Raw genomic sequence first — 27,065 nt, 5'->3', positions numbered from 1 at the left:
GGTGAATAATGCTAAAGCAAGAGACTCGTTTCCCTGCAAGATGACACAAAGCCTTTGCCTCTTGGTCCTCCTCTTAAAAAAAAAATACAGTGAATATTTATGGGCACATCTCAGTATAAAACATTAGCAGTAAAAAAGAAAGAGTACGGTATATGACCATATCCAACATTTTCTGCAAAGATAATTAACAGCTCTAGGACAGCTAATTTACATGTTAATGAAAGTGTTAGCAGGAAAGCCAATTAAACTGGATTTATACAAGTCAAATAAAATCTGCTTTATTACTCTCCTTGAATAAGAGACGGATGTGGCCTTTAGCATTCCATCTTATGTCGGTGTCTGTGGCAAGCTGCCCACTGAAGGATGAATCCCAGCAGCTCGCTGGTTTATGCTATCAGTGACAGCAGATACTGCTCAGCTGCAGCAAATCAAGGGAAGGGGACAGACAGTCCAGCTGAAAAGGTTACAGCACAGAATGAGGAATCTCCTGTCTCAATAAATTACCTTCCACACCAGTGCCTAACATCCAAGCCAAGTGTTTTCTCAGAGGCAGGAGCCTGTGACCTGCTTGTGACCTGGTTCTAATTTCAATGGTCAGTGGAAGCAAAGCAAGGCCAGACTTGCTCCATGTTTTGGAAATCACTACAGAAAACTCAGACTGCAGGAGGCAGTGATGCTTTCCCTCTCATTTGGGATTAAGCCAGCCCCCACCACATGCAAAGAGGCCAAGTAACCTGAACCCTCATTACTTGATGTCCACAACCAGGGAACCCACAGCACAGCTCTGTTCTCAGCTCTGCTGCCCATCCTCACTGGGACATAATCGATGGAAATCAATGTCCTCAGTGACAGCTAGCTGTCAGCCTTCAGGGACATACATGGGTTGTAGGGAGTGGTTATCCCATGACATTTTTCAGGTCATGAACCCAGCCCTTGGCAATCTAAAAATTGTTGATGGCAGCTGTGAAGCCAGGTATGAATGGTTTACCAGACACAAGTCTACAAGTGTCTGCTTATTTAATGCTTTGGCAAGACACCGCATGAGTTTGCCCAGGGCCCGCAGCACTGCAGCTTCAAGTTGCAGCAGGCATCTGGCTGCTCTGCTGCATTCGTGTTTGGGGTGGGTAAGTGGTTCTCCTTGGTAAAGCAACTGCCTGATGTTGCTTTTTTTAGGGGGCTTACCACTGAAACAAACAAAAAGAAAGAGAACTGAAACATTGGTTAGAGTTTTCACTGTGACAAAACAACATTTTTGCTTTTCCCTTTTCATCCAGAGTTGCCATTTTCACCAGATGGAAAATTTCTCATTTCCAGCCAACTGCTCCGGCTGGCACCAGGAAGCAGAAATCCCAGCAAAAGCCAGTTCACAGCACTTTAATCACAGCAATTGAACACTCGGTGGCTGTTGCTGCTAGAAACACCAACAAAGTTATACCACAGTGCTGGACAACAAGTGCAAGAGGACTGACCAACCCCTTTTAGTCCTCCCTTCCTGTCTCACTATTTTACTCTTGGATGCCACAATGCAGATGAAACACCATCTCCTCAGATGACTCACACACAACCTGCCTGCCACACACCTGCAGCTGAGCCATTGGATGGGATTAAAAGAGTAATTTGAGACCTGAGAATTTCCAGAAAGACACTACTCTCAATTAATGTGGCACCAGGAAGCACAAAAGCATCCAATTCCTAATGGGAAGCAGACATGAATGCTACGCAACAGACCTGCTGGCCCTCAAACTAATGTCTGTATACACTTCAGGAGGCATTGCTGCAAAATCCAAGAGCACAACTGAAAAACTGTTCAGGTTGGCAAAATGTGGCTGAGCAGTTGGCCTCCAGCACTGTGCCTCTTACCCAAGTGAAGGGTAACGTTACATTGTCCCAGCACAAGACAATCACCAAAAAATAATGCAGGTCTTTAACAAAATTAACATGGTCCAGAGTATTCAGCCAGCATATCATTAACCTTTAATACACTTTGTGACATATCCAAGACATTTTTTAAATCACATTTTATTACTATATTCCAAAAAAATAAAACCCAAACCCCCAAACCTAACAACTCCCCCACCAAATATTAGTTTTAGAAGTTACACATATATAAATAGAGTTACAAAAAGGAGAACACTGCCTTAAGAGTTCCAGTTACAAAACATAGATGCATTTACTAAGATTAATGTTTAATGTCACTGATCTGAATCCGTGTAAGCCAAAGAAGTCTATTAAAACCAATAGATTTGTCACACTAAACAAGCATTCAGTTATTAGAAGTCTTGTCTATTCACCATGAATTCCACATACTCTCTACTTTGTGAATACAAAGTGCACTAATATATTTACACTCTGAAGTCTAGACCACAGTGTAAAAAGATAAAGCTCTTTAGAAATTACGACATTTCTGTTACATTTTCTATACAAAATACTGCCATGGAGTGTTCTTACCTACATCTCAGTTAGGGGGAAAATGCTCTTTTTGCCAGTGTAGTGCTGTACTGCTCTTGTGAACTTTACTTCACAACTCCTTCAACTTGCAGAAGTGTATTTTCAGCTGCAGTGTCCCGCTGGGCTGGCCTCAGGACCTGGCAGGACTGTGATGCCCACCAGCACCAAGTCCATGCAGAATTGCAAGGTGCATCCCACCTCTTTGAGAGCTTTCACAGCCATCATTTGAAGGGCAATAATACTGGATCCATCTCAGAGAAGTGACGTGAGGAGACACCTCAAGCCTGTCATCAATACAGACCCTATTTAACAAATGGTCAGCAAAGGCTGCACAGCCTTACACAGCCTATGCTTGGTTTCAGAGAGGGTTGCAGGTGTAAAGAAAGGAAGTAAAGAGACCACAATAACACAAGGCTGCTTTTAACCACAGTGCAAAATATCTAAGACTTTAAAAAAGTGACTGTGCACTGACATTTTTTTATCTGTCTAAAAATACTGATTTCTCATCAGTACCGTTATGGTATCCTAAACATAAACAGAGTCAAATAAGACACTGCTGTTTTTTCTGTGTCTACACCAACAGACATTATTTGGGCCCCAAGAAACCAAACCATTTGTGGTAATTTCCAGTGAGGCCTTACAATCTGATTTTTTTCCTGCTTTAGTTTTTTCTACCTCAGCTCCAAACTCTAAGCATTACCTTTCTTGTCAGGGTCTACATTTGTTGTGCTCCACCTGACCATTTTCAATGCTCCTCTTTAAATCAGCTACAGAAAGGTTTCTGTATGAGTAACAGGAGTCAGGGATTTGAATGTACCATCTTCTTAGTGTGTCCCAAGAGTAAAGCAGAAGAGCTGAGCCCATTGAGCACATCTTCAATGTGAACAAGCACAGAACTGCCCTGGCTGACCAATATACCCTGTCCTAAGGAAAGCAAGGTCACAAGTTGCTAAGATTAGGAGGGAAATGTACAAGAAGGTGAATATTTATCTTTTTTTGTTTTCATTAATACAAACAGACTAAAACAATGGCAATTTTCTAAGTAAGGCAAGTTACCAACCTGTCTCTTTCTCATGCAGAAAAACAGATGCCATGACCGCTGGCAAATCTGGGTGGTCTATTAAATAAAAACACAAATGACAAAACCTCCTGTAACTGGGCCACGACCAAAATGCCACCTTCATTCACTTGGATACTACTTTTTCAGGTTTCAGTCAGGTTACCTAACATGAACAATAAACCAAAACTTTGCAGCAGTCACATGCCGCTTCTCCCCTTTGACACAACAAATAACCACCTCAGTTAATAGTTTCTAATCCTCTCTATAAGACTTTATATCCCAGCTGTATATTTATCTGCTTTCAAAGCAGCCTTGGGGTTGTTTTTTTTTTTTTGCTAAAAGAAGATATCCTGGGCACACACTTTCTTTTTGTCAAGTTTGTATTTGTTTTGAATGTATTTTGAGAAATAAATTGGAGAGGTGTCTAAAGTTTGAGATGTACAGAAAATGATTCAGCAGCAGATACTATTGACATAGCACCCTTGTAATTCTGCAGATCCCCTAACAAATGTTAGGAGAAGTTTCTGTGTTACACCAAAAAGAGGACACAAGCAGGAAAGGAGGGCAAAACCTCAGTCTCACAGTTCTTGGGCTAAAACATCCTGAATGAACTTCAGTGTACGTTGATATAGGAAAGCATCCTTCTTCTTTGGCTTACAAATGTTTAGATGATTAACATCCACTGGAATAAGGTCTCCAATTCCTAAGTCTGGGAAAGGGAAAAAAAAAAAAGAAAAGAAAAAAGAGAAGAGAAAACTACCAGAGTTCACAAGGTGACCTAGACTGAAAAGAACATCTTGCATTAGCAATTTCTCTCTCAAAAGCAACTTCTCCTATCTTCAATATAACTCTTTGGTCATCATTATTTTTTCATGTGCTAAAAGCATCAGTACACAGTTATGGCCAGATAGAGCTCAATGCTGCCACAAAACCCACACTGGCACACTACACCATTAGGTCAGAGTTCTGCTGCCTTTGTTCAAACTACACAAATGTACATTTCTCCATACAGACAACTTTGCTGAAACAAAAGTTCATTTACCAGCGCCTGACCAACAGCACAGTCCTGACTGAGGTTTAAGCATTGATATGATCAGGGATGTAGTTTAATGCATGGTATCTGGAATCTGATCACCACTAACTGCCCATATTCCTTACAAAAATACTTTGATGTGGACATTAAAATTTGTACTAGAATGAACCTGAAATATGCTGCAAATCACTACACACATTTCCAGGTAAATGAAATATTTACATTGCTTAATTGTAGAATACAAATATTCCATTTTCAGCTACTGATTTTGGGGCACACTACAGCATTTATTCTTTCCTGACAGCCATTACTACCAACTTTCCAGTTAGGATGATGTTACTGCCAGATTCCAGTTTATTGTCTATTCACTTCTCATCTAGAGAAATCCTCCATTTTGCTTTGAACTTTAACCACATAAGATTACACTAGAGCAGGACGAAGCTCTGCTTTCATGTGCCCAAGCAGACATGCAAGAATCAGGGAGCTTCCTGCTTGTCAGCCTGTGTTTTGAACAGAATGAGTGTCCTGCTACTGAACTGCCATGTGCCCTCTAAGGGTTTTCAACAGCACTTAGGTGCTGCACTGGGTGTCATCTCTAGAAGAGGAGAGAGATGCTACAAAATGACAAGTGCACAGTGCTCATTTGGGCTCTGTTATTTGGCCCTCTTTTTAATCTTATTTTGTTAAATAATAACAAAAAAAAGTCCAGTTTTTCAGTCCTTGACAATAAAAGCGCATCAGCAACATTTTTGCAGAACACTGCTCCTCAAGAAAGACATACTGCAAAAATACTGTTAAATAGTGATTCAGAGAAACAGGGATGTATAGTACACCTTTTTCAGAGCATCTGACCTTGCACTCAAGCTAGTGGATTTAGCTGGTGGAAAGCCTGATCTAAAACCTAACAAAGCAATGGTTTCTGGCCTTACAGATACATTGGGCAGTGCAAAAGAAAGCCTGAAAATATAAGACTTGAAACAGTTCTCTAAGTTGAACATATAAAAAAAGCAAGAGAAAAAAAATAATCTGGTTTTCCCTTTTCCTACAAAAGGCAAAAAGATGGAGGGAACTCTTCAGGAGGCAAACTCTATTGCTTGAGTTCATGAGATGTGAAAGGTAAAGGATTCTCAGCACTAAAAACCAGCTTTGTGACTTTTTCCTTCCCTTAGCAGTTTACTAATTTTCTTTCTTAGCTTTTTAAAGGAGGAAATAGCTGGAATTTACAGAAGCATCTGAAACACTATTCAGCTTACCGATACAAAGATAAACCACAAGTAGTCATAACTACAGAGGAAAGGACTCCAACAGTGTAACATTAGATCAGGGTCTATCCTCCTTTCTTCAACAAGCCTCACTCTCATTTAGAAAAATCAAAACAAACAAACTGCTATTCTAAGATCTAAACATAGCTGCTTCTGATCTCAGCTGGGAGGCTCAGTCAAAAGTTTAAACAAAACCCCCCACACCACAACAGATGCATTTTTCTAGGTTTTTCTACTGTAACATTTATAACCCTTTCTCATTGTCAATGATACATCAATATATACCAAATTAAATAAATTAAATGGCTATTTCTCACTTACCTGCTGACTCCACAGGTACAACATGCAGTTTTATCATGCTGCCTATGTGTGTTGGTAGGGTTTCTGCAAAACTCAGCACTGAAAATTTCTTGTCTTTGGCAAAAGACAAGAAGTCATCATTCAGCTCTTTAAGGGCAGGAGAATCTGAAAAAGAGCAACATAGTTTTTGCAGTGTTATAAGATTATAGCATTTTTCTGGCAAGAGTGCATTGCTAAAGAGATGTTTTTATTACTACGACAGTAAAAGGAGTAGCATTTTGTTTGTAATCCCCTTTTTCCAACAAGCATATGCAGCAACTTGTTCTGACTCCCCCTTTTCCTCTCACCTCTGCAATCAAATGAAACAGCTACTCAGAATTACTTGCAATAATTCAACACACAACCCAAAACACAAAAAGGGAGTTTGTTGTTTTTACCCAGCTTTTTCTGACAGCACGATGAAAAACCCCAAAGCACCATGAACAGATTAGCAGAGCTCCCTGTTGTTAGATGGTAGCAAAGTGAACGTACCCTTGCTGAGTTCTTTAACCTCCACAGACGGGAAGAGGAGGTATCTGGCATTTATAGAATATTCAGCCAGCTGGGAACCATGGTGAGGTACGCTATAAAATACGATTCCTCTGGTGTTGTTTACAATTTTATCCATTTCTGGATTCTTGGAAGCATCCACCAGCATCTTTTTGACTAGAAGACCTGGCAACAGAAGCTGAATTAATGCAAGGATTTAAATCCCTGTGAAATAATGATCATGCTATATTAACCATGAAACAACTACCACATTCTTGCCTTGGTTGATTAGTCCTTAGATTGTCAAATATGTAAGATTAACTTGAAAAAAACCCAAACCAAGCCTGAGGAGGCATCAATATAAAATGTCAATGAATGATGCAAATCCAATTTTGATTTGCTTTATGTGTTGCTAATGACATTTACTATATGCCTGATCATGGAGAAAATTTTGCCTTTGGATTTCCATTTACATGAATTTCAACTGAGTTTTTAAATCAACACAGTAAGAACAAACAGCACTAAAAATCCTTTCAAAATGTATATGCTATTAAATATAATGCAGTAACAAAGTAGAAATCTGTTTTTCATTTTTAGGTCTTTGCCAATTTTTTAAATGAACTATTCTGAATAATTGCATTTTTACCTGAATTTGGTTAATGGCTTATTCTGAATTCTAACTGCAAATAAATGCTTTATATGAAACAGGCAACATGCTTACCACCCATGCTATGGGATACCCACACCAGTGGTCTGTCTCCAATCCCAGCAGCTTTGAGCTTGTCAAGCAGCTCACTGCTCCTGAAAGCAATAGACTTCCTGCAAAGAAGAAACAAACACAGGCATAATGGAGCATGCCAGGTTAAAAGGCAATGTTAAACCACAATGAATTTTAGTGCTGCACATTTATGAAAGTGAATTTGGTAAACAAATATTAACAATTCAATTATTGTTTCCACATTGAAAAAGGCCAAAAACTTTTGTAAGGATGGCTTCACAAGGTCAATGGGAATTGAGCTAAATTCAGTTTCTTGCTCTTGCTAGAAAGTTTTATTTTAATTTTGCTCAGCAAACATTTCTGCTTTCTTGGCAAGCTGTTTTATGGAGTTTTAGATAGTTTCATTTACACATTGTAGCAAAACAATTTTTATTCTATGAAAGCGACATCAGCACATAATGAACTTTACCCCCTCCAACATGAACAAACCTCATGTACTTTGCTAAACAATGCTCAAAATGTAGAGCAATGTACAGAAATTTAAAAGCTATGTGCATGATCAACTGATAAGTTAAAAAAAAAAATCACAGGTAATGTCAGTTACATTTGCCAGACAACAATCTCCAAATGCTTTATACTGGAGTAGTGCTGAAAAGTACTGAAAGCACAATAATCTCCATGTTATAAATGAGAAGACTGAGCTCTGGAAAGGATAAGCTACACATCAGAGGTTTAAAATGAATCTGCAGTAGAACCAAAACAAAACCAATGCCAATTCCCAATCCAAGCTTGGAAGTGCCACATTAGCACTTTACATTACTCCTTGCAGTGTAACAAGAATCAAACACAGAAGGCCCTTGGGTAATGAAAACATCAGGACATGGGGGCAACCACCGTGCAAAAGAATTCACTTCGTCTCTATTGATCTGAGCATTCTCACCAGAAATTGCTTTATAACACATATGAAAAGGATAATCAGATGTGTCTTTTCAGTTGAACAGTATGCTCTAGGCTAGCAGAGAGACATAAAAATTCACTTCGGAAGCAGTGAATGAGACCACACATTTAAGAGCAAACGTAAGGGTGTGTTTCTACTGCGACCTCTTTGCTCCTGCTAGTTAGAAATATCTTCAATATCTTTCATTTATTATTAGCCATATCAAATTATAAAATGATCAAATACTATGGTTGGGTGACCATAAATAGCAGGTAATGTAATTTTCCATTTTGTAATGAAAAAGACGTTACCTTAGGAAAACAAAAGGAAATATATGTTTATTTCTTTTAACATACTTACTCCAGACAGACACAGGAAGAGTTTTCTTAGAATCATAGAATTCACTTACGTTAAAAAGACCAGTACGACCATTGAGTCCAACTGTTAGCCCAAGGTGGATGGCCAAGTCCACCACAAACCCAGGTCCCTAAGGGCATTATCTGCCTCCTTATTATCTCCAGTGACAGAGGTAATAAACCACTTCCCTGGGCAGCCTCTTACAGGGCTTGACAATGCTTTCAGTGAAGAATTTTTTCCTAATACCTAATCTAAACCTCCCCTGGTGCAACTTAAAGCCAATTCCAGTCTTCTTTGGACCTGCACAGGTAACCACCTACATGCTTCTTACTGTCATTTTTCTGCCTAATTTCAAATAGGCACATTAACAGTCATGTCTTCCTTATTTTTTTCCCCTGCTTCCATGTTTTCTTTAATGCAATAATTGCACTGATCTTTCATATAGCCAGAGGGAAGAGGGAATGAACAAGCACAGAGTTCCAGTCCATTATACACATGTTGAATTTTTTTCTTCCCTGCACAAAAAACATCATTAATTTTCAGATTCTTAACCTGTAAGCAGCCATGTACATGCCTCTGCTGCAGTACACAAGTCAAATTTACAGTACTAGTTACACGCTTAAGTATCTGCATAAATGTTTGAAGGATTCTGATTTAAAGATCACAGAACTTAATTACCAAATTCTATTAAAGACAAAAAACCTTTACAGGCCCAAAGTGTTTTTATTTTTCATGAGGAACACATTTGATGGTAGCATCCTCCTCTGACCTACCCTGTTCAAGGTCAGTAAAAACACCATTCGTCTGGCAAGGGCAATTACACTCTGATTGAATCAGATACCGTTGTCATATTTTATCATCAAAGTACCATTTTTTGAATAAAAGTATGTTTATATCAGAAACAGTGTGGCCAGCAGGACTAGGGAAGGGATTAGTGAGGCAGCACCTCGAGTCCTGTGTTCAGTTTTGGGCCCCTCACTACAACAAAGACATTGAGGTGCTACAGCAGGTCCAGAGAAAGGCAATGGAGCCAGTGAAGGGTCTGGAGCACAAGTCCTGTGAGGAGAGGCAGAAGGAACTGGGATTGATTAGCCTGGAGGAAAGGAGGCCCAGGGAAGACCTTACCACTCTCTACAGCCACCTGAAAGGAGGTTGCAGCCGGGTGGGGACTGGCCTCTCCTCCCAGGGAACCAGTGACAGGACAAGAGATAACAGCCTTAAGCTGTGCCAGGGAAGGTTTAGGTTGGATATTAGGAAAAATTTCTTCCTCAAAAGGGTTGTAAAGCTCTGAAACATGCTGCCCAGGAAGTGGTTGAGTTCATCCCTGGAAGTTTTTAAAAGGCATGTGGATGTGGTACTTAGGGACATGGTTTTGTGGTGGCCTTGGCAGTGCTGGGTAAATGGTTATATTTGGTCATCTGAAGGGTCTTTTCCAACCTAAACGATTCTATGAAAATATATGCTTCATTCTATCAGGAGTATAAAGCCACAGTACAGTGATTTTTTTTGCTGTGCTTATGAAGCATTATTGTGTCACTTTAAAAAATACTCACCTTAAGATATAAAGTTGATGCTGTATTTTCATTAACCAATAGTATAATTTACTGTGTCCCTTAACATGAAGGGGAACAAACTGTAAGAATTAATGCAATTGCCATATGTAGCTATTCATGAGGCTAAAAACTTAAGCGTACCATGACTATACTTAGTATTTTTCCAAATTTGATTTTTCAAAGCAACAGGAAAAGTTAAATTCACTCCTTCACACTAGGTGATCCCAAGGATCAGCTTTACAGGTCTACTTCCTGCCCCCCCTCCAAACTGCAAATGCTGCTTTTGTTACCTGTGAGCCTCAACAGGACATTTTGCTTTCCAGTCACTCAAATGGGTGTCATACTCCACAGATATGATTCTAAGGGAAGGACAGTCTGAAGCAAGCCATGTCTAAATTAAAGAAAAGCAAAACCAAAGGAGCTTATAATTAAAGTACTTAAACTCTTGCAAGCAATGGAGGAAAGATGCTACTATGAGGACAATATCAAGCAAGATTTTTGCTCTTCAGTTAATCCCCAAATACATTTTATACCTCAATTATTATTCTGTTATTACTTGCTGAACTCTAGATTGTTCCTGAGCCACAAAGCAGGCAAAGAATGAAGATTCATCTCTAACTCGTGCATTGCTGGCTCCCTCTCCTGGGTGAAACAAGAGTTACTAAGATTACCAACAGGACTAAACAGTTCATATTTCACAGAGATACTTTAGTGGCTATACAGGTGTGAGTTTGCTTGGAGCAGTAGTTACTTATTCACCAACAACACTTAAATGGCAACCTGCACAAAGTGAGGTACTCAGACACCTATGTAAGAAAGGGAAGTTAATTTAAAATGCTATTTTATAAATCTTTTCCTCAGCAATAACATTCCACTAAAAAAAACAGAGAGCATAAGGAAAGTAGCCATTGCCTCCTCTTTCACTAGCATGCGAAAGATGTTGAGAATATAAAACTTTGCAGGGACTTTTCCATGCAAGAACAACAAACAACTCATTAACAAAAATTTATCATCAGGAACTCAAAAACTGCTACTTGTATAATAAATTACAAGTAACTGAATTCAAAAGAGACATCTGCCAGACAGCAATCTTCTAGATGCTCTGGACAGCTCTCATTAATGAGAAAAGCAGCCACATGTGAAAATGATACTGTCTTTTTACCTTTGGCCAGCACTGAATATAGTCCTCTTCCTTTTCTGAGGTCTTTTTATCCAAATGCCGGTCAATGTCTTGCTGTCTCCAGGTTTTAAATGCTGCTCCCAAAAGACCATGAATGAAAAGGATGTCTGCTCTGATGGGCTGGCTGATCAACAAAAGGAAATTTTAAGAGATGTGTGGTACATATTCTTTTAGCAAATTGGAACTTTTAACCTAAGTGATGCCAAAATGCTTTTTTTTAACAATACATGTGATTTCTTATCTTATGGACAACACTTCATGATATTTCAAAGAGCATACTCAGATAAAAACAAAAACTAGGGACCTTTCCCTCCAGCTACTGTTAATGTGGCTCGGTAGCTCCAGCTTTATCATCATATTAGAGCTTCACTGTAACCTGAGTTACATCAATGACCCAGGGAATAGTTGCTACTAAGTGACACCCCACACTGGAGACTGCTTCAGTCCCAAATACACAATCACTATTAATAAGGATGAAAATTTACTGCATCTTAGGCCAACAGAGCTGTTGCCAGTAGAATAATTACAAGACACTGTATCCCAGTGTCTTGTCACAGTTGCAGTGTCACAGTTGCAACCCACACAAAGCAACAACTAATTTCATATTTTGTGTTCAGATTTCTCCATGCATTCCAGTAATACTCTGTTCACATTTACAGACTGCTGCAACCACTTCTGTTGTTCTTCTACTTGAGAATCTAAATTCAGTCCTCTCAACTCACCAAAGAGCAGGAGGGGCAAGGTGACATCAGTACAGCAGCTCTTTGATGTCAACTCTGCCAAAGTTTTGTAACAGAACAGTAGAATAAGTGCCTCCAAGTACAGCACGTAAAATGACTCCTTCTACTTTACCTGCTACGATACTGTGGATGTAAGACATAAACACCATCTGGATATTTTTCTTTCACCGTGTCCCTGTCTAGATTAGCCAAAGCTCTGGATGCATGAGAAGACTGAATGACATGTGGGGATTTCATTACTTCAGCAAGTACAGAAACCCAACCTACATTGAGAAAATGAAGTGGCAGGTTAACTAATAGAAACATCATCCAAACAACAGAATTCAGAAACATCACCCATCAAACTATACTTCTGAAAATAGATGTTAAAACTTAAGAATGGTAATGTCAAAATAAATTATTTCAATCTACTCTTTACTTCAGGAAAGCCAAGGCTAGGTAAGTGGAATCTCCAAAATTCAAAAAGTCAGAGTGGCAAGGTGGCAACGTATTTTACTGTTCAGCTTATGATCTGAAGGAGAACCCCTTCTCAGAATAAAAAGGAAGTGTATCAGCAGGTCAGCACAGTTGTAGCAAGAACAGACCTCAGATCTCTTTTTGCAGGTAAAATGCCAGGAAGATGGAGACAATGAAGTTAAACCATAAGAAAGGCACAGGAAACAACCTACAGGAGCAATGGCAGGTAAAAAAATTGATGCTTGCTGTGAAAGTACAGTAATTTTTAATTTTAAAATCCAGAGTAAGGAAAACTCTAAGTAATTAAAATCACCTCCCCTATTCTAAAAATTATATACTATTTATACCCTAGAAACATAGGACAATTAAATTGGATACAACCCTCATTAATTTTAAGTCAAAGATACTATGACTTACAGACACTTTATGATACTCTACCTAAGGTGTAAAATTTTCTTAAACATGGATGGGAATGTTCAGAGACTAGTGAGAAATGTAAAGGAATATATTTTATGTGCATATGCACATGTTTCTTTAAAATCCTGATAAATTTTATTGCTGACAGCAAAAGTGGCCTATAAATTACAACTACATTACAGTCAAGTTCATAAATAAAACCTGGGAGTTTACTTCATGAGCATTGTTTGAAAACCATGTTGCTACTAGTATAGTCAGTAACTTGCTAATTCAAGATAGTTCACTGTAGACTGAGGAAAAGAACGAATTGACATTTCAGTTTTGTTTTGAACAAACAAACAAAACTGCTAGTACCTTTGAGGACTTTTTTGAGGATTTTTTTTTTTAAAGAACAATGTATTTAAATTATGTTCCTAAGTAGAATATATGCGGACCACTGTGAAAGTTGTACTTAACAAGAATACTATCTAAAGTCTACTTTCAGTTCTCCAAACACAATGGAAGACTGCCAAGATAGTCTGAGTAAAACTAGCTTGGTCTCTGGTTTTGCAGTTCTCTTAAATGAGCCAAGATGAAGAGTCAAAAATAAGTGTTCAGAATCAAAGATAAGTGTTCTGCCCCCAAATATCCCATCACAGCTATTACACAGTACATCGCTGGTTTTCTTCTTCCTGTCCCAGCAGCTTTTGCAAGAAAAAGAGCCTTAGAGGTTATTTCTTCTTATGCATCATTCAGCAATAAATGAGAAGCTTTATCCAGCTCTGGACTAGCAGTATCCAACTGCTCATCTCTGGAGTTTGATTCACTGTCTAAAATTCCTTTTGTACTGAGAGCTCTGTCCCAGGGAGCTCCTGACAGGTCTCCTGTTTCAATCTCTTCTTCTACACATATGGTTTCAACAATCATAATAATTTAAGAATGGTGCCAGAGCTCAGAACAAAGGCCTTTATAGTCCAGCTGCCTTTCTTCAGAAGTGAGCAGTGTGGAAGCTGCAGAACAATATAAGAATAGAGCAAAAAAAGGACAATTATGTAGTGCTGATTCTAGTCTATACCCTCAGGTTTTCTGCAGCCAACCTGGTTTCCATGTGTAGAACTTTGTGGATTTTTCTTTATATGAATTGTCTAATCACTCTTTGAAACTTTGTAAATCTTCAACTACCACAATCTTTTGTGGCAAGTTTTATTTTGGTTATGCAGTTTATGGAAAAATACTATTTATTTCTGTCTCTATACTTTAATGTACAAGAACCTTTGGTCTTGCATTACAACTAACAGCAGATGACCATTCCCTCTGCCTCCTCTACGCCAGTGAAGAGAATTTTATTAATCTTAGTCATATTCTCTTTCAATTGCTTTTTCCAAGTGTCTTAGTCTAGTTATTTATTCTTTTTATCACAGCCATTGCAAATTTTTAACCACCCTCACCGTCTTTTCCTGTGCCTTTGCTACTTCCCGTTTGTGTAACAGAGATTAAAAATGCACACCACTTTTAACAGGCAGACGCCAGCTTGGACTTACACAGAACAGCACATTGATATTTTCTATTTATTTATTTATTTTATTTATCTGAAACTTTTGGAGTAGAAATCTACCACTGAGACAGCTTTCCTTTTACCTGCACGTACTATGGATGAGTGAAGGTGTTCATCCAAAGCCATATTCCCAATAATGCGAATTATGTTCCTCTGTATCTTTGCTGAATCTTTACGTAGCTGGTATATCCTCTGCAATAACTGAAGGCCTCCTTTAGCTTCAATTTTATCACAGTGAGAAGAAATCTGGCATTACACAGTAAATACAGTGACAATAAATAGATGTTCAGCAAAAGGTTCTTTAGATGCTGTTAATTCACAAATTAGGGAGTTTTAAGAAGCAGGTATAACACAGCCCTTGTTTCATAGGAATTACTATTAATCTAGAATTTATTATGCCATATTTGAAGAAGAAATAAGTATTTTAATACGCAAAATGCAAAATCTCTATGAATTGACAACTTGAAAAACTCTGAGTACCACCTCTCTACTCTTCTTCACATCTGAGGGAGATGAAATGGTTTCCACTTAGCATGATCAAATTTTAACTCAAGGTCAAGAGGCTGAACAGGTCAATTGTCTGCATTTGCTAAAGCACTATCTCAACCAGAGCCAGCTGTCCATCACCTAAAATGCAATCATTATAATTCCTTCTCTTTGAAATGAAAAAAAGTTTTTTTTGCATTCCAGCTAGTACTGCTATCATTACTGATCCTAAGGGCAACAATTTAGTCCAGATGAATATGTGTGGTAGCTTTGGAACTGCTGATATCCTCGAGTCTGCAGCTTTCAACAGGCATTTGGAATGAGTACAGTCACAACTTGCTTAAACTGAAAATCTAGACTATAACAAATTCTAGACTAAGTCAGAATTTCTATGTATATGGAAGATGTGAAAAGAGTACTGGGAAACTGCACTTTATCCATCCCTACTATCAGTAACAATTTGGTGTTCTCAACACTGTTTCTCAGTGTTCTAGGCTTGAGAACAACTAAGTGTACACAGAAGAATGTAACAATAGGAAACAAGAAGAATCACTGTTACAAAACATCTTCCACACTCTTCATCTGTGTCTGCAAAAAACAGACTGGTCCTGGGAAGGACACTGTATTAGCTGCTTGCTGTGCAATGTTCTACCCAAAGAATACCTTTATGTATGGGTAAGGTTTGCATTCCGTTCTGGTTTCTGATTAGAGTGAATTCACAAGGCTATTTTGTTTTGTAGAAATCTGGAATTTCAGAGCTGCTTTTTTACTTCTTGAATGATACATACAGGTATAGTACAGGGGAACTTGTAAGGGCGTATTAGAAACAACAACAAAACTTACATACACTTCCCCCTGAGGAAAAAAAACTAGTTTGTTACACAAATGTGTTCATTTCACACCTGTCTCAGTTGTTTGAACATTCTTACAGAAAGAGTGAGGGGTAGGAGACAAGGAAAGGACAACTCCTTCCCAGTACATGAGAGTGCATTAGAAAGGAATGTCTATAAATGTAGCTTTTCAGTTACAGTTTAAAGGACAAACTACCTTAGAATGCTGTACTAAAGCCTGCAAGCAAAAGAGTTCCACTGTCTCTGAAGGGATTTTACTCAATGTCTCACAATATGGAAGTCCATTTCCTCCAAAACACCATAAGCCTCCCTGAAATGAAACACAGTAAAAATTATAACACATTTCAAATGGCTACATAAAAAAAAGGATTTCTAAACTAGAATGTTAAGTGTGTAATGATCTACAGAAATTTCTTTTAAGAGTGCACAGCATGCATGCACTTTTCAAAATGTACAAATTAAGCAACAGTACATCATTAAAGTATTCACTATTTTTAACTGGAAGTCTGTAGTCTCCTTAGTCTATTAAGTTCAAAACATACAATAAAGGGGAAAATGTAGGATTCTTATTTTGTTAATGAATGTCATCTTTTAAGATCATTTGCTTAAGCATAAAAAAGCAAGAATCAGATTATCTTTAGACTTGCAAAAATTAGAAGAGGAGGGAAAAAGGTCTTCAGTATGTGGCACAGCCTCTGAAGACCAGTCTCTTAATCACACAGCAGAAAGACCAACATAACCTCAACAAAAATCAAAATACTTCCAAGTGTGGTGTCTTACCAAAGCTCCCTTTGTAGCACGAGCTCTGGCTGTGAAAACAACAAAGGAGTGATAGTGTAAAAATAGCACACATAACTCTGTCATAGAAAATAAGAGTTATTGCACTCTGAAAACTTTATAAATGAAGATTGACAAGCATTGTTATTAAAATGACATTCATTTTTGTTATTGCATCTTATAACAATCACCGATTAAAGAAGTCAGAACTTTTCAACAACAACAACAAAAAATTCACGAGAGAGTGGATGAAACTGACATAACAAATATTACTTTAAAATAATAATAACGGCACTTTAAACAACATTCCTAAAGCCACTTAGGAAGTTGTTGCACAGACAGAGTTGAAGCATTCCTAGATCCAAGTCCAAACAGACCATAAACTACTCCAATTCTGGTTTGGTAACAGGGACCTGTTTCAGGGAGGCATTTCCATGTGATGTAACAGAGTTTACTATTTAAGGTGTGCTAACAACCTACCATTTTACTAGAGACTTAACAGAGGTTTAATAACCTCATCAGTAAAAGAACATTCAAACAACAGTAAGATGGAATGTGAAAAATTTTATGAGCACAAGGGGAAGGAAAGTCTTGGACAGAGTGTTGAAATGTCTGCTTAATGGGAAGATAAAATACAATCTTGCACTAGACCTTTCAACTAGTACAGCTGGGAAATATAAACAAGCTTTCAAGCAGACACTGTATTTACAAGAGATTTTGCTTATGTTCTACAATCACAAAGTGTCTGTACTTCTCTTCCTCTTACAACGATCAAAAATATGGAAAAAGGTTTGTATCTCTGAGCTCTGCAGGAACAAAGAACCCAAACAGTTCTGTTCTGCAGATGGAAACTCACCCTTTGTGCAGCAAGAGTCTGGCTACTTTCACGTAATGCAAGAGATGTGAAGTACTGGACACATGGATCAAGACCAGTCTGAGGTAAAGATACCAACAACAAGCGAAGTTCATCTTCTATGGGATAATCCTGTGAGAAGTAAGCACAAATAGCTTTTAGGTTTTTTGTTCAAAGCATGCAGCAAAACACAGAAGAAATAAGTATTTGAAATAATGGAATCAGTCATACTAATGAGGCCATAAAATATGAACCCTGGACTTAAGTGCTCTGCAACTTCAGTTTAATAGTTATACCTGTAAAGACTTTGGAAACTGATAATTCTAAAACCACCAAATAAGTGATGAAAAGCAAGCTTTACACTTCATACTTTGGTGGCCTTATTCTAATGGCTCCAAAGAGCAGAAGAAAAACCAGTTCCTCTTGGCAGAGGAAACTTAAAAGTTCCCCCTTAACTACACAGAATTTTCATAGAATCATAAAATACTCAGAATTGCAGGTGACCCACAAGGATCACAGAAGTCCAACTCCTGGCCCTGCACAGGACCATCCCCAAGAATTACACCATGTGCCCGAGAGCATTGTCCAAAAGCTGCTTGAATTCTGTCAGGCTTGGGGCCATGACCACTTCTCAAGGGAGCCTGTTCAAGTGCTCAATCACCCTCTGGATGAAAAACTTTTCCTGATATCCAACCTAAACCTCTCCTAACAGAGCTTCAAGGCCACTCACTCAGGTCCTGTCACTGGTCACCAGAGTGAAGAGATCAGTGTCTGCCTCTCAGCTTCCCCTCATGAGGAAGTTGTAGACTGTGATGAGGTCTCCCCTCAGTCTCCTCCAGGCTGAACAGACCAAGTGATCTCAGCCACTCCTCATACAGCTTCCCCCAAGGCCCTTCACCATCTCTGTTGCCCTCCTTTGGACCCTCTCTAATAGCTTAATGTCTTTTTTATAGAGCGGTGCCCAAAACTGCACACAGTGTTCAAGGCACACCAGTGCAGAGCAGAGTGGGACAATCACCTTCCCCATTCACCAGCTTGTGATGCTGTGCTTTTGGTGCTGCACCATTAAAATGAATGTATAAATTACTAGTAAAAAATAAAGACATTTAAGGTTTTGTCTAAAAAATTAATGTAAGTATTCATTTAACAATCCATATATTGTTTGATAGATTCAACAAGTAATTTTACTTGCCCACAGTCATGGAACTTGCAGTTATTCCAATCCTTGATAAAATCAGAGATGGAGACTTATTTGTGTAGAGCTGCCACAATGATTTGCTTCAACTTCCTAAGCAGCAGATTGGCAACTCTTAGCTTCAATCATCTAGCAATCCTACTGCTGTAAATATATATCCATTACCATATACTAGTGTAACCTAGTATTTAAGGACTGACAGGTACAGATCTGCTATCACATAACGTAACAAAGACAAGAAAGCAAAAACTGAGAATATCACTACCAATCAAAGCACATATTCAGAGTTCTGTTGAATAAGATACACAGGTATTTTCTGACAAGGGCCTTCTGCATTATTCATTCTTATAGCATTACAAAATACCTTGTATACTATACTTCATATGCTAGCTGTTTATTGAAGAAGCTGATGACATGACTCCTCAGGCCATCATACATATATATAATATATACACACACACACGTAAAAATTAACTTTAAACGAAAGCAAGGCCAAATTTATCCAATAAGGATTTGTTGGCACCCAAAAGCTGGCAGTGAAGAGGTGGGCCTACAGCAGAGCACCACAGTAGTACTGAGGAGGCAAAGGCCTCCAGGAGCTCTGTGTGTAGGATTCTGTCAGTGTCAATAAGGCATGATTTCTTCACACTGCCTATTGGGTATAGACAAGCAGTGCCTCTGTCAGACTGGTAACTGGCACAGACTTCACTGTTTGTAAATATGTAATCTGGATATATAGTCCAAGAACAACAATTTATCAATGCTTGCAACCTTATTTCTTTCCACCATGCCACTTGTTAACACAGATACACCTCAGGGGTATATCATACATTTGGGTCTTAATTTTACTACTAGTTAGTTACTTTAGAAGAACTCCACTTTAAACAGTTAACAACAACAAAAGCAGTAAAAAGAAGCAACTAAGAATCATCTAATACCTACTTTTCCTTTACTTACAGTCTTTATTTTTGGCAGTGGTGGTGGAGGCAGGAAAAAGCGACGGTCGACATCCTTGGATCGAGCCAAACCTATAGCAGTCCTTTGATCACAGGTTTGAGCAACTGTGCCATACTGATAATCTGTTGTACAAGAATTTCAGTATTAGTTTTAACCCTAACTTTAAATATTTAATTTTGTTTTAAATGTAGTTTGTGATCTACTTCGTAAATATACTTGAAAAGAAGAACCATCTCTTCACAGTCTACTTAAAAAAATCCTTTGATTTTATAACCACAGATGCCAAAAGTTAAAAACTGCAGATTTTAGACCAGCACTATACTGAGCTGAAATACACCTGGGCACTAACTGTTCATTAAAGGCCAGTTTGATCATTCAGTGGCAAACGGAAGGAAAAGAAAATATAACCTTGATGTAAATCAATACTTTTTTCCATAAAAATTTCCTTCTATTCCTGTTATTGTTATACAATTCTAGAACAAAACTGAGAAGCCATTTAAAATACACTTTTCACAGTTGCAGATTGGCAGTATTTTTTCTTTGGTGGAGATCATTTATACCTGCAAACTGAACTCACTGGAGCTGAACACTTTGGTCCTAGCTGTGAAACATTAGCACATACTTTCAGTCCTAAACTTTCTATGACTTGGTTTTGAAACATCAGGTTAAAAAAAGCCTGTTTTCCTCATGAGGCAGTTGACAACAATAATCAGTGTTTGTGAAACACCCAAATACTACAACAATGAGCACTACAGAAAGAGGGAGATAAAAAGCAACTGAATTCCTGATACTGGACATCTTGGGCTCTGAGATCCTGAAATCACCTGCTAACAGTATTCTTCTACAAAGGACAAAGTTTCAGTTTTCGTAGATCCTAGCTTTCAAATGTTTTCAAACAGTTTATTGGTGTAAATTCCCTGTGGAAATTACTTAGAATTTTAAAGAGGCAATTTGAAACAAGATAAATCCCAGTGTGGAATTGCACTGGAAGAGTGAAAGATCCACAACTGACCAAATTACCAGAACGAGAGTCCAGAATAGAATGTCAAGAATAGAATGTCACCTAGTTTATGTAGCTTGGTGATGGAGGAGAGAGGAGGAAACACAAATACACATACCCACACCTCCCCTTTACTTGGGGTTTCAAGGATACCTGTTGCTAGAGCAAGAGGGAGAACTTATTACTATTAAGTAATAACTAGGACAAAAAATGGCTTACAGATAATGCTTGCACATACAGACCCTCTACCTCTGGTTTGTCATTACTACCTATCAGCTCCTAACCAATTTTTATTAATTTAACCATGGCCTTAAACTCACTCCTACAGAGCCTTATAAAAAAAATCACTGCCAAAACTTGAGACTGTGTTAGCAGTCCCAACAGAAAGCCCAAGGAATTAATGAGCATGAACTGCTCTTCCACACCACAGCAATGGTTACAAATCTCTGGTGGGGAAACAGAGAGAGGCCTGCTCTGCAGACACACACACTGTGTCCGGGTATTAGGAAAGAACACCTACTTGAAATGTAAATAATTCCCCCACATCTTAGACCAAGTTTCCCAGCATATTTATGCTTCCTGCAGCTACTAGCTTTTCTTCATGTTGTCAGCAGACTTGGAACAGCTAACTGAGACTGTGTGGACTTTCTGGGACAAATTAGGCTACATCAGCATACATTACCATGCCAGTGACTGTTGCTTGCCAGGTCTTGTACAGCCTGCAGTCGGACTGCTTTGTCTTCTGACTGACTTCTCTTTAAGAGAAGCCATAAGGCACACTCATGATCTTCTCCATCAAAGGTACTGAATTGTTCTTTGACCAGGAAACAAATAAAATCCAAGTTATTATTAATGAACATTTTAACCTGCCATGTTTCTCTGTGCTGAATAAGGAAACATGTTTTTTTCTAACATCTGAATATTACTCGTTCACAGTAATTCAGAGGGTAACGTTTTAACATTAAATTAGTACAATAAACAACTACAGAATGGCATCAGTAAAATGCTGGTCTTGAAATGGTGAGTTTGACTCATTTTAGTGGCACCAAGTCGATATTTCATATCTATGTGACACCCACAACCCCTGGCTGGCACTTACCAATCAGAATTAACAGCAGGAGCTGCAAATTGTTAGCAACTCTTGAGGCTCTGACCTTGAACAATTAATTTCATAGGATGACACAATGGAGATGCACATTGCTATAATCATTTAACGGAGAGTTAAATGAGAATAGACAGCATGCCTCAGGAGCACAGTTTCTTATATAAATGGAAATTCTTGTTTTAAATTACTCAAAAGCAGCAACACTGTTCCAAAAAAGTGTGCTGCTTTCAGTTAATATTATCAATTTTGATGAAAACATAGCACACTTTTCTTAAATGAGATTTTAAGAGTATTTCATCCCACAAATACCTTTTGTACACAAAACTGGTATCAAATATTAACCTGGTAACTTAAGTTTTAAATCTCTTCTGGAACAAGGAAAAAACCAACCCTCAAATCTCCTCTTAACCATCACTTTCACTTACTTTAAGAAAAGAAATTGTTTTAATACATAGAAAATAGACAACTGACTGGTAATCCATATTAATATAGAAATTATAAGCTATATTATCACTGTTTCAGGAAGAAAAGAACATGGTAACTTTGTGAGAAAAAAATATTTTACTTGCTAAATGCCCTACTTCTTACTGTTTAAAAATAATCATCATACATAAAGTCCTGCTTTCAATACCTACCATTAAAAGGTCTCCGGAAGATTTTAGCTTCTGTTTCTAGAATTTTTCTCACTGCTTTATGGATTTCTTTTCTGGCTTTGTATGTGATCCCTACAAGAGTATTTTTATATTAGTAGAAGTTCTGAAAGACAGTTCCCTCACATCACTTTTCATAAATATATGGGAAAAAATACACACACACGCATACATACAGACATTATATAAAGAGAATTATCTCACATATAGAGAACTATGTATAGAAAAAAATATCCTAAAAAAAATACAGTCAGCAGCTTAAAATAAATTTGGTGACATTTCTTGGTAACAGACCTCAGGAAATATAACTTTCCTTGTTATATAAGGAAACTTTCAGAAACATTCTATTCTCTTAGAATTCTATTTTCAGAACTCAAAAAATTATGTATCTTACCTTGATATTCACTTGGACGTAGAGAAGCTGTACGTACGTATACATAGGATTTAAGTTTTTCTTGATGTAGAGCTTGAGTATCAATTTGCAGTAACTTATTTAAGGACAGGACTTCATATGTAATGAATACAAAACCTCTTTAAAGAAAAGAAAACTGCATATGAATATCAACTAAAACAACATAATGAAAAAAGGTTAGCAACTACAGTGGTATAAATCATCCAGATTTTACAAAATATGTAACAGTCTGTAGATTATTTTGATCTAGCAAAGTACAGAAAAGGCTACAAAACCTGAAATAAGTTATAACTATCAGAAATTCTGATTCAAGACTATATTCTACCATGTCTAACATCCCCTAATATTAGCATGTTTTCTAGGAGATACATATATTAAAATTTTAACATAAGTTATGTATATGCTTATCAGTTACAACTTACCCTAGTATAAGCGATCCAGTTACCTTTGCAATTTTTCCTTGAAAAAAATAAAACCAAATGTCAAACAAAGTTGTGTGCATCACCTCAATATAAACACAGTTACCATTTGATAATCAGACAGTAAGAATACCAGCCATTAAGAACAAGCTTTAAAAAAATTTTCTATTGCTCTCTGGCTTCCAGGAAATTATTAACCAAAATTTACAAATGGAGAAAACATTACTTGATTTGGATTTCCTGCTCTCCTAAGCAAGATGATAAAACAGGTATCCTGCCAGTGCTATTTACTTTGAATATTGCTACCTCTCAATTGCATTCATTGCTCAGCTACAAGAAACAACAAACTTTCTCTGCCTGTAACACTAGCAGTTATTTGGAACTCTAATTTTAAGGAGTTTGCTTTTTCTTACATGTTGGAGCATGTTTCTTACATACAGGACTGTGTATGTTCTTTGAGAAGGCCTGCAGAGTCTCCATAAGAAAAAACATTTTAAAAAGTAATTCCATTGAAGATAACAAACACATGCTACTTGCAACAATTTGCCTTTTAATCCTAATGATTCCTATCAGATTTCAGCTACTTTGTATCTACAAAGTTGATATGATTATCTGGATATAAGGATCTCTATACAGAGAAACTCTTATCATTACCAGTAGCAGCAAAGCCACTGGAACAAATCTCACCTATCATGAATAATTTCTTTTCCTCAGCATGAATTGGGAGATTTGCCCCACAACCACTGCTACCAGCTTCCATCTTTGTGAGGCCATAAGAATTTTGCATGCAGACAAGAGGCAGCAGCTACATGTTGAAGAAATAACAGGCAGAGAAGTTTGAAACAGAAAAAAATGCAATGCTTCCTGTAGAGCAGAAATTGAAATATCCTATCTTTAATGCTCAGAAATAAATTTCAGAATTGTAAGAATTGTCATTATATGCCAAAGGCACCAAAGAAAGCAGAGACTAAGCAAGAGAGACTGCAGAGCTGAGTAAAAAAGGAAAAAGAAATAACAGAAACAAGCTTTATTCACTGTTTATGAACGTAATTATTTCATGGCTCTAGAAGTTACAAAAAAAAAATCAGATACAAGTGAAATTGAAGGTAGTTTAAGGAGATCACATTTAGTTAGGGAAAGACCCTCATCTAGTGTTTGTATCTGTTCCTAGATAATCTGCTGGTGTCATGTTACATATCAGTATGCAAAGCAAGGTCAGAAGCAGAGAGCAGGGACAAACAGCAGCTTTTAACCGCTAAGTGTTCAAGGGCTTAGAACTTAAGTATCATTTAACTATGCATGGTGTCATCTCATTTCTTTTTATTAACACTTCAGATCAATACACAGTGACATGTACTTACTGATATCATTCCAGGGTAGGTGTGTTTTTGTGGCTGGACCAGAGGTTCCTATTTTTCTGTAGCAAAATACACAGTAAGCAGCCACTGACATTCTGCATAATGGGGGAGCAAAAAAAAAAAAAAGTAATGATTGATTTAAGAATTACAGCAGAAAACCTGTAGCATTTTTTTTTCTGTCTTTTTACAGCAAAGGTCATGATGGCAAAGGTCACAATAAACTATGTTTGTCATTTTGCTCTATATAAAGCGCTCCAATTAAAGAACTCTATAAACTTCTCAATTTAATGGGCTGAATTTCAATTACAAGAAAAGTTTAAAGCAGTTTTTTCTCAATTATGTTACTGTTGATTCTAGTGACTAAGTATCTCCAATTAATTTCTCTGCTTCTAAAAGTTTCCTTCCCTACTTCTTAGTCACCCTTCCTTAAGTACCAGATATGGTCATATCTCCATCAAGACATTACTCAGTATGACACGGGATTTAATACAACTCAGTAACCAACTGCTTTTAAAGTTCATAATTTATTGTGCTGGCAAGCAAGTCTTTCATTTTGACTAACAAGGCTTAAAGAACTACTACATATCAACTAACACTCTTTGCATATGCTGCAGAAGTAACATGAAACTTGAATCTTTGAAGTGAAATTTCAGTGTCTGCATCGATGCATTTATATTAAATGAAATACTGAGTTAATGTGTTTAAATGGATGTAAAAACACACCAGTATCTTCATGTACTAATCAAGTTCTCATTGGAAACATAGACGCCCTTATTAAATGTCAAATTAGGTCTCTGTTACCACAATCACAATTAAAGCAAAGTGATATAATGTAAACCTGATGTTGAAATATGGAAGCTTGATATTTTCCTTGAATTTAAGGTAACCTCTACAGACCAAAAAAAGTGCTAATATGATTTTTATCATCAGTATCCAACATCTCTAAACAAGGGGACTCCTTTTGTTTCATTATTTTAACATGTCTTCCCTCTTTTCTCATTTCCCCAGGTTTTGATTTTTCCCTTCTGTCTTGCTTGCTTGGGAGATTTTTGAAAAACATCAGCTCTACCCCAGCACTGTCACAATCACTGCAGACTGCTTTCTGACTTCATAATTTCAATATTGTTCATCCATTCACTTCAACAGAGTACACCACACTGTGAAACACTTTTCAGACATTGATAATCAGTCCTCTAGAGACACCTCTCCTGCCTCCAAACTCTCTGTCTCACGACAGTTCCTTCACTACCTTTACTCACAGAATCACAGTACTCACATTTACTCTTCTTTCTAACCACAGTCTGCAAGAAAAATGTGGTTCAGTGACAGCAGGTGCCAAAACTACTAAAATCTACAACATGCATCTGCAAACACAGGAGGCCAAAGTGAGTGCCACTTCTCTGTTGCCAGGCGCTTCTGTTCAGGTCCAAGAGCAAACAGTAAATCATCAAATGTTAAGGGTCTGGAATGGACCTTAAAGACCACCTAATCCAAAGAACCCTGCCATAGGCAGGGACACCTCCCACTAGACCGTGTTGCTCAAGGCCTTACTCAGCCTGGCCTTGGACACTTCCAAGGTTGGGACACCCACAACCTTCCTGAGAAATCTGTTCCAGTGTCTCACCACCCTCACAGTCAAGAATTTCTTTCTAAATATCTAGTCTAAATTTCTCCCCTTTTTATCTGTACCCATTACTCCTTGTTCTATACTACAGTTCCCGATTAAGTGTCCCTCTCTGAATTCCCTTCAGGACCCTTCAGATACTGGAAGGTTGCTGTGAGGTCTCCAATGCAACCTTCTCCTCTCTATACTGAACTGGCCCAACTTCCTCAGTCTGTTTTCATAGGAAAAGTGCTCCAGTCCTTTTTATCAACTTCGTGGCCCTTCTCTAGACTTGCTCCAGCAGCCCCATGTCCTTCTGATGCTGGGGAACCCAGAGCCAGCTGCAGGCTGCCCAGGGATCCCAAGAGGGTCTCACCAGAGTGGAGGAGGGCGGCAGAATCCCTTCCCTGGACCTGCCGGCTACGCTGCCCTCGGTTCAGCCGATGGCTCTCCGGGCTGCGAGCGCGCTCTGCCGGCTCACGCTGAGCTTTTCATGCTTAGGGGCACACGAGTTTAATGCAAAAGGACCCATTTCGCACCCTATTTCACAGCTAGTCTAGGCAGCTCCAAGCCCCGGCCCGCCCCGGGGTGCGGTGCCCACCGACCCGCCTCGCGACTGCGCAACTGGGGCGTATTAAAAAAAAACCAAAACAACAAAACCCACTACCGCAAACCCAACTTTAAGCAATGAAACATGTAAAAGGAGCCAAGCGAGAGTGGCTCTGCGCCTCCTTCCAACAGGGAGGAACAAAACACCCATTATCCTGCGCCCCGGCCTCCCCCTGCTATGCCGGCCGCCATCCCCGCGCCCCCCCCGCGGCCGCCGCTCCCACCTTCCGCCGGCACCGTCGCTCCCTGCGGCGGCCCCCGCGTGCC

At 38.4% G+C, this 27,065-nt stretch overlaps 1 protein-coding gene across 7 annotated transcripts; it reads right to left on the bottom strand.

The window, feature by feature from the left end:
• Positions 1-1,963: 1,963 nt before the first annotated feature.
• SERAC1 (serine active site containing 1) lies at positions 1,964-27,055 on the bottom strand. Of its 7 annotated transcripts, XM_082277022.1 has the most exons (19): positions 26,566-26,974; positions 25,863-26,002; positions 24,590-24,681; positions 23,232-23,268; positions 22,792-22,928; positions 22,383-22,472; positions 21,325-21,456; positions 19,643-19,764; positions 17,494-17,622; positions 16,057-16,170; positions 14,607-14,769; positions 12,229-12,379; positions 11,359-11,500; positions 10,487-10,587; positions 7,353-7,450; positions 6,635-6,817; positions 6,125-6,268; positions 4,080-4,217; positions 1,964-2,732 (listed from the first exon to the last, which is right to left on the bottom strand). In XM_082277022.1, the coding sequence occupies exons 3-18, from the start codon at positions 24,678-24,680 to the stop codon at positions 4,087-4,089; spliced, it is 1,965 nt and encodes a 654-aa protein (XP_082133148.1). In that variant the 5' UTR covers position 24,681; positions 25,863-26,002; positions 26,566-26,974; the 3' UTR covers positions 1,964-2,732; positions 4,080-4,086. The 7 variants fall into 7 exon arrangements, with proteins under 7 accessions (XP_082133148.1, XP_082133144.1, XP_082133146.1 ...); XM_082277018.1 differs by having other exon boundaries at positions 1,964-4,217; XM_082277020.1 differs by having other exon boundaries at positions 1,964-4,217; positions 25,863-25,950.
• Positions 27,056-27,065: the final 10 nt, after the last annotated feature.

The sequence above is a fragment of the Coloeus monedula genome, assembly GCF_965178545.1.
Source record: "Coloeus monedula genome assembly, chromosome: 2".
Lineage (NCBI taxonomy): Eukaryota > Metazoa > Chordata > Aves > Passeriformes > Corvidae > Coloeus > Coloeus monedula.
The sequence above is the reverse complement of the archived record's forward strand: the minus strand, read 5'-3'. Positions and strand labels throughout refer to the sequence as shown.